This window comes from Gobius niger (assembly GCF_951799975.1).
Source record: "Gobius niger genome assembly, chromosome: 24".
Classification (NCBI taxonomy): domain Eukaryota; kingdom Metazoa; phylum Chordata; class Actinopteri; order Gobiiformes; family Gobiidae; genus Gobius; species Gobius niger.
This window is the reverse complement of record NC_136875.1, coordinates 13818924-13833752: the sequence shown is the minus strand read 5'-3', so window position 1 is coordinate 13833752 and position 14829 is coordinate 13818924. Positions and strand designations below refer to the sequence as shown.

At 40.7% G+C, this 14829-nt stretch overlaps 1 protein-coding gene across 2 annotated transcripts in view; it reads right to left on the bottom strand.

The window, feature by feature from the left end:
• LOC306982383 (protocadherin-1-like) overlaps positions 1–14829 on the bottom strand; it is a 282274-nt gene that overhangs the window by 28804 nt on the left and 238641 nt on the right. Inside the window, exon 5 of one of the 2 annotated variants that reach the window (XM_079582297.1) lies at positions 12806–12871. The exons of the other annotated variant lie outside the window; for it this stretch is intronic. Coding sequence (XP_079438423.1) covers positions 12825–12871 — 47 coding nt within the window. The 3' untranslated portion in view covers positions 12806–12824. Of the gene's footprint in view, positions 1–12805; positions 12872–14829 lie in introns of those variants that run through there. 2 annotated transcript variants of the gene reach the window in all.

Genomic DNA, 14829 nt, shown 5'->3' with positions numbered 1-14829 from the left:
TTTCCTCACGTCATCAGATTTTTTTCCATCATTTTTTTGTTGGGTATGCAACTCATTTTTGTCACATTTTTATCAAATTTTTGTCATTTTTTTCATCACATTTTTGTCATTTTTTCGTCAATTTTTTATCAATTTTTTGTCATTTTTTTTTCCATTTTTTGTCAATTTCTTGTGACATTTTTGTGACATTTTTGCCACTTTTTCATCATTTTTTCGTCACTATTTTGTCAATGATTTCTCCATTTTTTGTCACATTTCCATCATCGTTTTCGTCTGCCATTTTCACAGCTTTTTTCCAGAAGCTTTTGGACTGGGGTAAAGCCAAACTGGAGAAAATGTGCTCGGTTCAGGCGGGAGTTAAGGGGTTAAAGCCTAAATTCTATATGTTTAATCTCACAAATGCACAAAAATCTGAAGGAGACGTCCGGCTGAGGAATTATCCGATGTTTCCTGACACGAACACAGGTTTGGAGTCGGAGCTGCTTGAGCGAGCGATGAGCGCTGAGCTGAGAGGAGCACATCTGTGAGGAGGTGCAACAGCGGCGCTGCAGATGCTGCGCATGAGGAGCAGCCGAGCGTTTGAGGAGTCGGTCTGTCCTCACTAGGGATGCACCGATACCAGTATCGGGCATCGGGCCGATACCACATGCTTGTACTCATACTCGTTCTCATTCATGAGGTCCCGATACCAGAAACCGATACCTTTTGACGTGCGGCCAGTGCAGCTACGAGGCGCAGCTACGAGGTGCAGCTACGAGGCGCAGCTACGAGGCGCAGCTACGAGGCGCAGCTACGAGGCGCAGCTACGAGGCGCAGCTCTCAGCTGAGGAGAGAAGAAGCAACAAACTGGAGAATAGTTTAGTGTAAACACAATAATCCACATAGAGCTGACTTTATTACAGACTGCGCTCTCTAAATCAGAGTCTGAGCTGGATTTAACCAGAGCTTAATGTTGTTCGTGCTGCAGCGTCTGCAGTGTTTACAACATACAGGCTAACGATGCTAACTCGCGGCTAGCAGTTTAGGCCATTCTGACGCCGTTTTCAGGGCGGCCAACTCTCACGCTTTCACCGTGAGACACACGCATTTGAGCGCCTTCACACGCTCTCACGCCACACTCCTCATATCACACGCTCAACCAAAAATCAGCCCTGACTTTTTGCAGTGAGCGGCTGCAGACGCTTTATTTTGTCTGTGTGTCTGCAGTGTCCATGGCTCCTCTCGTGTGTTTGTGTGTCTGTCGGCGGCTCCAGTGATGTGACATGAACGGGTTCGCGGAGGTGAACGGCTCATTTAGAGCGCGGCTCCGGGGAAACGGCGAGAGCGAGAGCTCGCCCGAACGCTCCCAGCGCCAGCTCTCCCGGGCCATGGGAGAGGAAAAGGCGCGTGGGTTCCGTGAGTGACGAGGCGGCTCCAGGAGCCCCGACACTCACATCGTCCACCTGTTCACTCAGCTCACTCTTCTATGGGCTTGTTGCACGGTGTGGCTATGCTAGTTCCTCTGACCTGAAGTTGTGAGCGCCAGTACTTCCTGTCTGGATTCTTTTCCTGGAATAATAATCATATCGTCTAAAGATTATGTTGTGGACAGGATTGATAGTTTGTCTTGAAGCTAAAGGCTAACATGATATAATTTTTTTTAATAAAAGGCGCCATTTCAAATTGTATAATGCATGAAATTAATGTTACCCTTTAGCTTCAAGACAAACTCACTGATCGTTATGAACATAGACGTCTCATCTACGGAAACATTTACACTGTACAGCAACTCGTTAACCTGCAGGAAGTGATCGTGTACCCGGAACTCACCGTCCACCACAGGATCTGTAGGAAATACGATGATTTCGAACGGGTCTGAGCTCATCTTAATGGAAATTAATACGAACAGGAAGTACCAGCGCCCACAACTTCAGCTCAGAGGAACTAGCGTAGCCACATTCTGCAACAAGCCAATTGGCCGCCTCTGAAGCGACATCACCGCCTTCTGCCTCCTCCTCCTCCTCCGCCCCGGTCACCTCCACTGCTGCTGCTGCTGCCCCACGAGGAGCTCACAGTGAGCAGCATAAAGCAACGAGTTTGAGAAATAAAAGTCCTAATGAAATAATAAACAACGGTTACAGCGGAGATCGCGTTGAAGCTCGACCTCTTTTACTTAAGTTTGACAAAAAAATTATTAAAAAACTTAAGAAAAAAAGACAAAAATGTGACAAAAAAAAATTACAAAAAAATGACCAAAAAAAGGACAAAAATGTGACAAAAATGAGTTGAATACCCACCAAAAAAATGATGGAAAATAAAAATCTGAGGAAAAAGATCCTCTCGGTTCAGGCGGAAGTTAAGAGGTTAAAGTAGTTTTTGAATATTTTTTCTCCAAATTGTTTTCCCCCTTAACTGTTCAAACATTACCATATATGGGCGAGTCTGTATCACTTATATCACTTCCTTTCAGCAGCTTAAGAGTCCAAATGAAGATAACTTTTCCTGCTCAGTATAATAATGATTGTAGTAATAATGATGCCGCTGATGATCTTGTATATAAGTCATGTTCTCTTTAAACCCGCCCTCTTTAAAGGAGGAAAAACCTGCCATAGACCGGCTCTGAGTCTGTTTTCCATCAGCCTCGACCTCCGCGTCCGGGGGCCTCTTCTTCTTCTGCTCCAGTTCAGCGCGCCTCGGCCCCGGCGCTCGGTCCTCCACGGCCCGCTGACCCCCGACCCCCCCCCGCCTCCCCCGCGCTGACGGGACGTCCCGGGGGCGTGGAGGGGTTTCCCAGGCGGCAGAAGTGAAGCGGAAAAGACCGAGATCCCTCCCAGACGTTTACAGTAAATGACCGTAACTCACAAAATGTCAGGTCTGAGGAAGAGCTGAAGAAGAGCTGATGTTGATGAATATATGACTCTAGCGTTTCCTCGTCTGATTTAATGAGCGTTTACTTTTTCAACACAAAAACGCCTTAACTCCATTATTAAAAACATAAAATTACAGAAAAACTTAAAGGTCCTATATCATGCAAAATCGACTTTTTGGAGCTTTTAGCCATGTTGTTATGCTATTTCCTTGTCAAAAACACCCCCAGAGTGGTTTGTGGCTTCATTCACGCAGCTCTCAGTAATCCTCCTGAATCCTGCTCTCTGAGGCTCCGCCCTCTCCTGAGGCTCCGCCCTCTCCTGGTGAACGACTGAGTGTTCAGTTGTGTCGTCACAGCGGAACGGAAGTGCTCAAAGTCTGTAAAGCAATGTCTTAATTCTATGCTTACGGACGGATTTTAATTTGTAAAACAGCGTTTTCATTATTTCTGTTGTGAGAAAGAAATAAATAAAGGAAAAGGAAACAAAAGAAAAAAAAAAGGATGTGCCCGAGGTGCTTCCAGCTCAGCTGTGGCCAAAACAAACACACCCCTGAGCGTCTGAACAGATCAGTCATGTTTGCGCTGCAGCTGAAGATGGAGCTCGTTATAACTGGACACACCTGTTCTTTATTCTTAACTAACGATCATGTCACGGAGAAAAAGAAGCGCGTTTGGCTACGAGGAGTTTATTCAACCTTTTTCAAGAAGAGGCCACTTGAAGTTGTTTTTTTTTCTCCGGGATTCAGCGACTTTCACCAAAATATTGTTTTTCTGTGACTGTCACTGATGGATGTTTGGGGAACCTTCGCCAGAATCAAAGTGGATTAACTTTTATAACCAACGCGAGTCCCATAATGTAAACAGCGATGGAGCAGAGGGTGAGTCAATCCAAACGCGTGTTAGCTTGTGTGTGTTAGCATTAGCATGTGTGTTAGCCATTTATGAAGCTGTGTTGCAGATGTCAACTCCATATAACTGCATCGTGAAGTAACTTCACTTATTGTTGTTTATTTATATTACGGTAAAGTATGTGCGGAGAGAGGGGGCGGAGTTAACTGAATCGAAGCGTTTTGTCTTCCGGGTTTGAAAAATACCTCCAGAAAACACTTATATTTATCACAAAAATGAGTGCTCCATAATGGTAGAGGTACAATATATCATATACATGCCTATACTTAACTTTGGAATGGCTAAAATAGCAGGATATAGCTCCTTTAAGGTCTGAGAGAGAGTGGGGGAAGATGAGCCACTTTATGCTTTGTGTAAAAACAGCATAATGTAAATACAACAGTTTACGAGGAGAGAGGAGAGAGAGGAGAGAGAGGGGGAGAGAGAAAGAGAGCAGGAGAGAAGAGGAAAGAGGAATTAATCAGAAAGGAGAGTGTTTCATAAAACCCCCGTTATCTCCGTTTCTAGAAAAAAAAAAAGATTTCTATCAAAACTAGCCTTAGGATTTCTCAAGAACCGAGTCACGTAGAATCAAACCGTTTTCACCTACGGAGAGCTTAGAACCTCCCCTTTCAAAGGTCCATAACTATAACACAGAACACACTGTGGTGCTACAAATATCAAAGTGTAGTAACGGACAAAAACAACAGTGCAAATATATACAGTGAACCAATACTATAGATTCTATGAGTGGCCAGTGAAAAACAAGTGCTTCAAATCAATATTCAGTCTATGTTTCTTTACTTTGAGCATCAGTGATGAGGTTCAGCCTTTGGTGATTTGGCGAGGATGAAAATCGGCACAAACCCTTATAGTCGCCCGTGGCCCGGTTTGGTCCGCACCCCCTCCGTTGAGAACCTCCTGCTCTTTTCGCCGTCGCCGTTTTAAACCTGACAGTGACGTTTACGCGAAGCGACGGCTGCGGCGCTGACTTTTCTCCCCGAGTTTGACCTGCAGGCCCCGCCCCCCCTCCCCCTCCCCACTGTAAACTACTGTACCCATAATGCACCTCTGCCGCGCGGCCACCCCTGCAGAGGTCAGCCACGTCATGAGACACAGAGAGTGGGGGAACACTGGACTTACTGGACTTAAAGCGACGCTGCGGAACATTCCAGACCCAGAACATTACTGAAGTAAAAGTAAACATGAACTTCTGGAGTATTTGGAGCGATGTGTGAGCGTGAAAGTCAGATTTATGTTTCAATAGTGGCGTAAATTATAAGAAACAACCGGAAAACAATGTGAAATCCAAAGATAGTGACACAAATGCAGGTACAGAACTTAAAGGCCCCGCATTTTTTCCTTTCGGCAACTTTTCTTCTGACCTCATTAAGGAAAGTGGCCGAGACTTAACGAAAAAACATCAATCAGAGAAACAGGAGCTACAGAGCGAGTACGTTTAACTACAGCGATTAGATGATAGAAAACTAACATTAAAACCCTTTGGCATCGGTTTCATATGAAGTCACTGAAGTTAGCGAGTTGGCTGTTGGATTTTGTAGAAAGTCCTGAACTGAGCCTTAAAGGGATATTTCAGGATGTTTGACATAGGGCCTCATTTCCTCGTTATCCAGAGTGTTGCAGTTCTTATATTTGAAGAGTTTCGTGGCGCTAGGCTAGTGCATGTCTATGGTATCAGCTAGCCTGCATTAAAAACAGTGTGACCCGCTCCACAGAGCACCTGAGGCAAATCACTTATAACACCAGACTAACCATATAAACGTCTGTGTCCATAGAGTTTGGAATATAACTGACCTGCATCACATGAATGATCGCATTTTGAGGGACTATTTTCTAGCAGATCACTCCGCCGCCGCGTAGCTTATACAACCACGAAGCTGATGCTGCTGAAATATAAGTTATTTTAAATGCAAAATGGTTCCAATTACTCTATGGAGTTTGAAATCTTAATATTATGAGAGCACTAATCCATTAGTTACAGTTTTTCTCTCAGAATATTTGATTTTTTTGTAATTTTTGGTGGATAAAGTGCTTTGAATTTATATGAAAACATAAAATGACAGAAAACCTGACCATTCAAGTTGATCTCTCTGAATTATTTTCCCCCCTTGTCACCTGCAGTGTCTCCGCTTTACAGGATGTGTTGATTATGTCGTCAAAAAACAACAAAAAATTGACAAAATGTGACAAAAAAAAAAAAAAAAACGACAAAAATGTGATCAAAAATTGTCGAAAAAATGACAAAAATGTGACCAAAAATGATTTTAAAAAAATGACAAAAAATGACAAAAAAATGACAAAAAATGACAAAAAAATGACCTAAAAAATGACAAAAAATGACCAAAAAATGACCAAAAAAATGACAAAAATGTGACAAAAAATGATAAAAATTTGATAAAAATGTGAAAAAAAATGAGAAAAATTTGATTCAAAATTGGCGAAAAAATTACAAAAATGTGACGTGAGGAAAAAGATCCTCTCGGTTCAGGCGGGAGTTAAGAGGTTGATAATGTTTTTCAGTAAATGGTTTGATTTTGAGAGTATTTTAGCTTAATTTTGAACACAAATACTGCATAATATTAATTGAGTTGGCCACTTTGTAATAATATTGGCAAAATCCTCAAGGTAAGGGGTACTCAGAGTATAAATCCACGACTCAAGGGGTACGCGAGGCAAAAACAATGATGGAAATGTGACAAAAAAGCGAGAAAACATTGATAAAAAAATGACAAAAAATTGATAAAGAATTGATAAAAATTTGACAAAAATGTGACAAAAAATGACAAAAAAAATGATAAAAATGTGACAAAAATGTGATAAAGAATTGACGAAAAAAATGACAAAAATGTGACAAAAAAATGATAAAAATTAGAAAAAAAAAATGATGAAAAAATGACAAAAATGTGACAAAAAATGACAAAAATGTGACAAAAAAAATGATAAAAATTAGAAAAAGAAATTGATGAAAAATGGATGAAAAAATGACAAAAATGTGACAAAAATGTGACAAAAAATGACAAAAATGTGACAAAAAATGACAAAAAAGTCATAAAGTATAAATCCACGACTCAAGGGGTTCGCGAGGCAAAAAAGGTTGGAAACCGCTGGTCTGCAGACTAAAAAATCAACAAAATCAAGCCCATTCTTCCCTAAGTCCCGCCCCCGCGGCGCCTCGATTTCCCCCAAACCCGAGTGAAGACGGTCCCTCTTTGTGCATTCTCTCGGCGTAAACCCTCTCTACTTCCAAATGCTAATCCGTTCAGCCAAACACGCGTCGGACGGCTGTTGTTTCATCCCGGTATCCGAGCGCCTGAACCCCCCCCGGGCCCCGTTCCCGCTCCCGCCGCCCTCCTCCTCCTCTCCGCGCCCGCCATCTCAGCATTCAGGACGCCGTCTCTGACCCCCCGCGCCTTTTATCCCCCTCCGATTGTAAACACTAGCCGCTCCGCCACACCTGGAATACCAATGCGGCGGTTAGCGCTCGCCGCGGCGCCGCTAAGGGGTTAATTGAGGGGAGGGCACTTCGCGCAGCGGCGGCGGCGGCGGCGGCTCATCGGGCATGCACGACCACGAGTCTCTGCCGCTGTGGAAGTGAAGGGGAAAAAAACAAAACAAGTGCGGCTCCGGAGCTGGCAGAGAGCAGCGCCCGCCGACGGAGCCTCCTGGCCGGGCGAGCGGGCAGCGAGATTCAGTCCTGGATGAAAAATGAATTCAAGGCAACTACGAACTGGGATCTTCCCTCTTCTAGACACGACCTTTGACCTCAGAGCGTTCCAGCTGAGGAAATGTGGACGAACACGGATAATGATCTGACCAGAGAAATCAGAGAAAAATGCCTCAGGCCAGCACAGTCTGTTCCGACAAACACACACATTCTGTTCACCATCGAATCCCGGGCCAGGTTTAACCTCTTAACTCCCGCCTGAACCGAGAGGATCTTTTTCCTCACGTCATCAGATTTTTTTTCCATCATTTCATTTTTGTAATTTTTTTCATCACATTTTGGTCATTTTTTTGTACTTTTTTTTGTCACATTTTTTGTAATGTTTTTGCCTTTTTTTTTTTTGTCAAATTTTTTGTCATTTTTTCCCCACATTTTTTGTCATTATTTTGTTACAATTTGTCACATTTTTGTCTCTTTTTTTTTGTCATTTTTTCCCCACATTTTTTTGTCATTTTTTCTCACTCCGATCAATAAAACGAGCGAGAAAATTTACTATTTGACCAAAAAATGACAAAAACGTTACAAACATTAGTTGAAAAAATAATGGAAAAATGATGAAAAAGTGGCAAAAAAAGGACAAAGTTTTTTACAAAAAATGACAAAAAATGATGAAAAAATGATGAACATGTGACAAAAAGTGAAAAAAAAAAATACTATTTGTCAAAAAAATTACAAAAAAGTTGCAAAAAGTTGTTGAAAACACCCCCTTTTTGGGGGTGTTTTCAACAATGATGATGAAAAAGTGGCAAAAATGTCACAAAAAATTGACAAAAAATGAAAAAAATAACCCAAGAAAATGACAGAAAATGGACAATAAATTGACAAAAAATGTATGAAAAAATGATGAACATGTGACAAGAAGTAACAAAAAATTTACTATTTGACAAAAAAATTACAAAAAAGTTACAAACATTAGTTGAAAAAATGATGGAAAAATGATGAAAAAGTGGCAAAAAATCACAAAAAATTGACAAAAAATGATGAAAAAATGATGAACATGTGACAAAAAGTGAAAAAAAAATTACTATTTGTCAAAAAAAATTACAAAAAAGTTGCAAAAAGTAGTTGAAAACACCCCCCAAAAAATGATGGAAAAATTATGAAAAAGTGGCAAAAATGTCACAATAAATTGACAAAAAAATGATGAAAAAATGATGAACATGTGACAAAAAGTGACAAAAAATTTACTATTTGACAAAAACATTACAAAAAAGTTACAAACATTAGTTGAATCCCCTCCAAAAAATGACGTGAGGAAAAAGATCCATTCAGATGAGTTTTGTAGATCTTAGCTTTCAAATGAGGCGCTACACTGGCCTACAGGACTTGGTTCAGACTCCTCTCGGTTCAGGCGGGAGTTAAGAGGTTAAATGTGGACGTTTTCCAACACCTCCTTCACTGAATCCTGATCTGCCCTGAGATACTGTATCATTCCAATAACACATCCTGACACGGCCATGATCCTGCTTCACTCCGGGTCTCCTCCCTCCCCCTCCCTCCCCCTCCCTCCCCCTCTCTCTCTGTGTACATATAAAGTCCTCGTTACCCATGATCCTCGCTGCCCACCTCTGCGGTAAACAGCGGTCTTCATTAAACAGTCACGCTCCGCCGCGCTCTCGCCGTCCGATAATCCGCCGCGCTCGCTCCGTCTGACGGGCGGCGGGAGGGACAAAAGGCATGAGCGCGAGCGCCGGGGGGGTCACGGGGTCACGGGGTCACGGCGGAAACGTACAACTCGTGATGTGTCTGAGGAGAGAGAGGGAAGTCGGGCTGCTCGACTTCAAAGGGAGATTTACAGGAAAAGAGCCGGACATGTGAGGTTCTTAGGAAACCTCAGCCTCAGCGAATCAAATACTACGGAAGAAGTTTAGTCAAAGGTTTTTGGAGACGAAAAGTGGATTTTTATGATGAGAATCTTCAGTAGCTCAGATTAAGGTGAAAAAATACAAAAAAAACCCGAAACAATGACAAAAAAATAACAAAAAAATTGCCAACATTTGATAAAAAATTGAAAAGAAATTTGACAAAAAAATACAAAAAAAAAATGACTAAAAAATGGACAAAAAAATTTATAAAAAATTGACGAAAAAATTTAAAAAAATGTGACAAAAAATGACAAAAATGTGATAAAAATTTGACAAAAATGTGAAAAAAAAAGACAAAAAATACAAAAAAATGACAAAAAAAATGACAAAAATGTGAAAAAAATTTGACAAAAAATACAAAAAAATGACAAAAAAAATGACAAAAATGTGATAAAAATTTGACAAAAAAAACCCCAAAAAAATTACTACAAAATTGACAAAAAATTCGATAAAAATTTGACGAAAAAATTAAAAAAAATGTGACAAAAAATGACAAAAATGTGATACAAATTTGACAAAAATTTGATAAAAAATTGACAAAAAATACACAAAAATGACAAAAAATGTGACAAAAAAGTTACAAAAATGAGTTGAATACCCAACAAAAAAATTATGGAGAAAAAAATCTGATGACGTGAGGAAAAAGATCCTCTCGGTTCAGGCGGGAGTTAAGAGGTTAAAAGGTTAATATCTAATTCCTGGCCTGATTTATTGAGCTTTGAACCACAAAAACAAGGCAAAAGTTCCTATGTTGTTTCTTGTTTAGCCTAAAAAGCATCAGAAACAAATATGGCTCCGTTATTAGAAGGTTTCAGCCACAAAAGAAAGAAACAACCAAAATAAAGAGGATATTTCTTTATCTTATTCAACCACAAAACCAACACAGATTTGTTAAATATAGATTCATATTTATTTTACTAAAAGCTCCTGATACAAAGAGTACATTCACATTTACAGTCGTCCATTTTGAATCCTGTTCACAGACTGATGGGGTTAAATATGGGACAAACAGTGTGTATGTGTTCACTGACATTAGGCCTATGGGAGTATGGAGGATACTAGGACGCGGCATAGGCGACCGAGGCGGCATATGGGTGAGTATACAGCTACAGTGGCATTTGTGTCCCGGGTATTATGAAGATGAGTTCTGAAGTGTGGTTCACCAGTTCATTAGCACCGTTGTTTGTCAGGAGTATTATTATTTGAGATATTATTTACAGAGAGGAACTATCCCCACAGGGCCTTTCTCACCGGCCTGGAGACTAGTTGGAGACTCGAGATCCGCTGGTCACAGAGAAGTCTCCGGGACGTCCCATGGAGATAATACTATAACAGTCTCCAGGTAGACTCAGGTTTGATTCCATAGGAGTCTCGCGTGGTCTCTGAAAGTCTACGTGGTCTCAAGCAGACACCAAGGAGATCTCAAGGAGTCAGGATACAGACGGCATCGCGTCAGAGAGGGGGCGTGGCTTCACTGAGGGGAAAACAGAATCTTTTGGGTATTTTCTGGTGGAAAATGAACTTATTTATCACCATAGATATAATATAATAAAGATGAGCAGGTCCATTCATTGTAAAGGTTTCCGAGTCCTGTGTGAACCTTAATGGCCGCTCTGTCTCCGCCTGTTCCTTAAAAGGGCATAAAGGCGGGAAGCCCTGCACTCACAGTGTGGGCGGAGCCTCCACAGAGTTCCAGAGCTTGATTGACAGGCCCTGGAGCCAGTCACTGCACTGAAAATGCTTCCAAATTTCGGGCTGATAAACCAAAAACAATGTGGTTAAAAATATTTCGCCTCCCCCAGCGTGGTCACATGGGTCACATGGGAGTTTTTGTTTTGGAGCCAGGCTTTTAAGCCGTTCTTGGGACGTTTGAAGTCCCATTAGAATCAATGCTCCCAAGTGTCTCTTGGAGTCGCCCCTGGCCACCAGGGGGCGGTATTACAGCAATGTCAGCTCCCACCATGAGGACCAAAGAGAAGCGCGATCCTCAGCCATTATTTATCACAATGAATAAAGTCAAGTCTAAATCGGGTCCATATGGATGTTCTATCACAGCAGATTGTTCAGTAGAAGTGAAAAAACAGCAGTTGTAGCTAGTGCTAGGTAGCGTTAGCATTAGCATGCTAACATGTTGCATCTTGTTAGAATGCTCTGTTGTTCATGTATTTATGGGCTTTTGAACCACTTTGCTTTCTCCATGTCTTTGTATCTTTATTTAGTAGAAAAATATATTTATAATTCTGCATTTGTTAAAGTAGTTTTTGAATAATTAGAGAAAGTTTAGATTTTTCTCCAAATTGTTTTCCCCCTTAACTGTTTTCAAACATGACCATATATGGCGATTCCAGAGATACCGTCTGTATCTATGGAGTAGCTTTGAGATCTCCTTGGTCTCTGACAAGTCTCTCCACATGGATAAAGTCTCTGTGTGGTCTCCATGCCGTTACGGTAGTCTCGCCAACAAGACTCCGCCTCTTTACAGAAGAGGGTCTGGCAAGACTCCATTGCGCGCTTTCAAAGGAAGTGACGCAGCGATATGGAGCCTACCGACCAATCAGAGCAGCTCCCTGAACGGGCGTCACGTTGTTGTTCTCATTGGCTGCTCTGCGCTTCGGTTGTCCCACATTAGTCCCGCCTCCAGCAGTAGCTTTTCTACTGCAGGGTCGCCAGACTAGTCTCCTGTTTATTAATTAATAAACATCGGAGATTAGTCTGGATGCCAGGCCACCGTTACGCTGGAATCGTCCCTGTTCGTTTTCACCATGATCGCCTCATCTCCAGGGACGTCTCGGAGACTTCTCTGTGACCCGAGTCTCCAACTCCTCTCCAGGCCGGTGCGACATTTTTTGTCATACGGGTTTGGATGCACAGCAGCTCATATATCTCAGCTCTGTGAACACTGAGCTTTTCTGAGGAGACTTTTCCATCTCCAGGAACAGTGAAGTTCAACCCTACATGTAATTCAAAAGCTCTGACATTTCAATCGTTTTGTTCTGGCGTCGACATGGTTCATGGGTGGTTCTTGGAGGATCTATACCATGACATGAGCGAGGCCTTCAGGGAGTCCAGGGGGGATCGACACCTGGACGGACATGAACCTCGTGAAGATGCGGGAGCTCACGATCAAAAACAACCGTAAACGTGCCGTAATCAAAGCTAACACTTTCACGTCGGAGCGTTTATTTATCCGGGCAGTGCGAAAACCAAACACTCCAAACACATTTCCACAAACTGGCAGCTCTAGAAACTCCAAGAGAAACTTTGGCGATTTGAAACGGTCAGTGCAAAAGTCTCACATGGGAAAAAAAAGGAAAAAAATGTCTTGGAAAAAAAAGGGAAAATCCAATAATTCAGTCCGACGTCTTCAAGAAATGTCTCTTTCGACGCCAAAAAACGATTTAATCCATTTGTCGGTCGTGTCTTCACAAAGCGAAAAGATTGTCCTTAAAAAAAAAGGAGTAAAAACGTCAAGCAAAAATCAGTTGTTTTGTCTTTTTTGTCCCGGTCCGGCCTCCGTCTCAGCACCTACGAAAGGATAGAACGAACGTCTTACACGTCAGCCAAAGACGAGGCAGCACACATGCAAAAGGCGCTTTAAAAAAAGGCAAAAATGGGAAAGACATTCGGGAAAAATGAAGGTCTGAAGACAAAAAAAAAAAAAGGACAAAAGTTCTTCTAAAAATAAGAAGCGGCAGAAAGTATTGTTTCCAGTTCAAATAGAAAACAATGAAATGATAAAGTTACAGAACTGCAGTTTGTGGAAACGACGAAATGAGGTCAAATTATAGCAGCGTTATCAGAAAAGGGAAGGGATCAGGTCGTTTCTTTGATATGTCGTGTTTGTTGCCTTTAAAAAAAAAGACTTTACTTTGTTTATATATTTAGTAATAATAAAAAAAACAACTATGCTGAATATTTTCTGTTTTCCGAACAGTCATAAAAGTACAAATGATTTCAAGTTTGCCTCCTCTTAACTCCCGACTGAACCGAGAGGATCTTTTTCCTCACGTCATCAGATTTTTTTTTTTTTTCCATCATTTTTTTGTTGGGTATTCAACTCATTTTTGCAACTTTTTTTGGTCATTTTATTGTAGTTTTTTTGTCAGATTTTTATCACATTTGTGTCCTTTTTTCGTCCTTTTTTCGAAAAAATTTTGTAATTTTTTTGTAATTTTTTTGTCACATTTTTGTCATTTTTTCGTCCATTTTTTGTCATTTTTTCGTAATTTTTTAATCAATTTTTTGTCATTTTTTGGTCCATTTTTTGTCAATTTCTTGTGACATTTTTGCCACTTTTTCAACAATTTTTCATCACTTTTTTGTCAATGTTTTCTCACTTTTTTGTCACATTTCCATCATTGTTTTCGTCTCAGTTTTGTTGCTATTTTCACAGCTTTTTTCCAGAAGCTTTTTGACTGAGGTAAAGCCAAACTGGAGAAAACGTGCTCGGTTTCAGGCGGGAGTTAAGGGGTTAAAGAGAGGTCTCTGTTTCACACCTGCCCCTGCTGGCCAGCCCTCACACCTGCACAAGTAAACTGAGCAGCGCGGCCTGATGACATCATCACACAGCGCCGTTTGTTTTCATGTCAGGCAAAAGCACGAGCCGTGGCAGGTGAAATGCGAAGGGAAAATAATCCCAGCATGTTTTTTATAATTTTATTATGCTAATTTGGGGAATTTTTATCCATTCATTCCCAGGGTTCAGTGTTAGCATTCACTGTATCACTGTCACATGTTCAATACATATGGGTCACGTTGTGTTAAAAAGTACAGAAATACTGTTTTAACCTCTTAACTCCCGCCAAAACCAAATGCATTCTCTCCTCTTTGCCACTGTCGTCACTTTTTATTTCCCTTATGTGTTTTTGTCACCTTTATATTACTTTTTTGATTCATTTTTTGCTGGATTTTTGTCTTTTTTTTTGCTGGATTTTTGTTTTGTTTTTTTGCTGGATTTTTGTCTCTTTTTTGCTGGATTTTTGTCTCTTTTTTGCTGGATTTTTGTCTCTTTTTTTGCTGGATTTTTGTTTTTTTGCTGGATTTTTGTCTCTTTTTTTGCTGGATTTTTGTCTCTTTTTTTGCTGGATTTTTGTCTCTTTTTTTGCTGGATTTTTGTCTCTTTTTTGCTGGATTTTTGTCTCTTTTTTTGCTGGATTTTTGTCTCTTTTTTGCTGGATTTTTGTCTCTTTTTTTGCTGGATTTTTGTCTCTTTTTTGCTGGATTTTTGTCTCTTTTTTTTGCTGGATTTTTGTTTTTTTTGCTGGATTTTTGTCTTTTTTTTGCTGGATTTTTGTCAGTTTTTTGCTGGATTTTTGTCAGTTTTTTGTTGCTCATTTGTCACTTTTTTGTTGAGTTTTTGTCATTTTTGCCGCTTTTTTTTGTCACTTTTTAGCGCTTTTTTGTTGTGTTTTCATCCTCATTTTCTTCTCGTTTTTTATCGCTGTTTTGAAGAAGCTTTTAGATTTGGAGAATTTGGAGAAAAC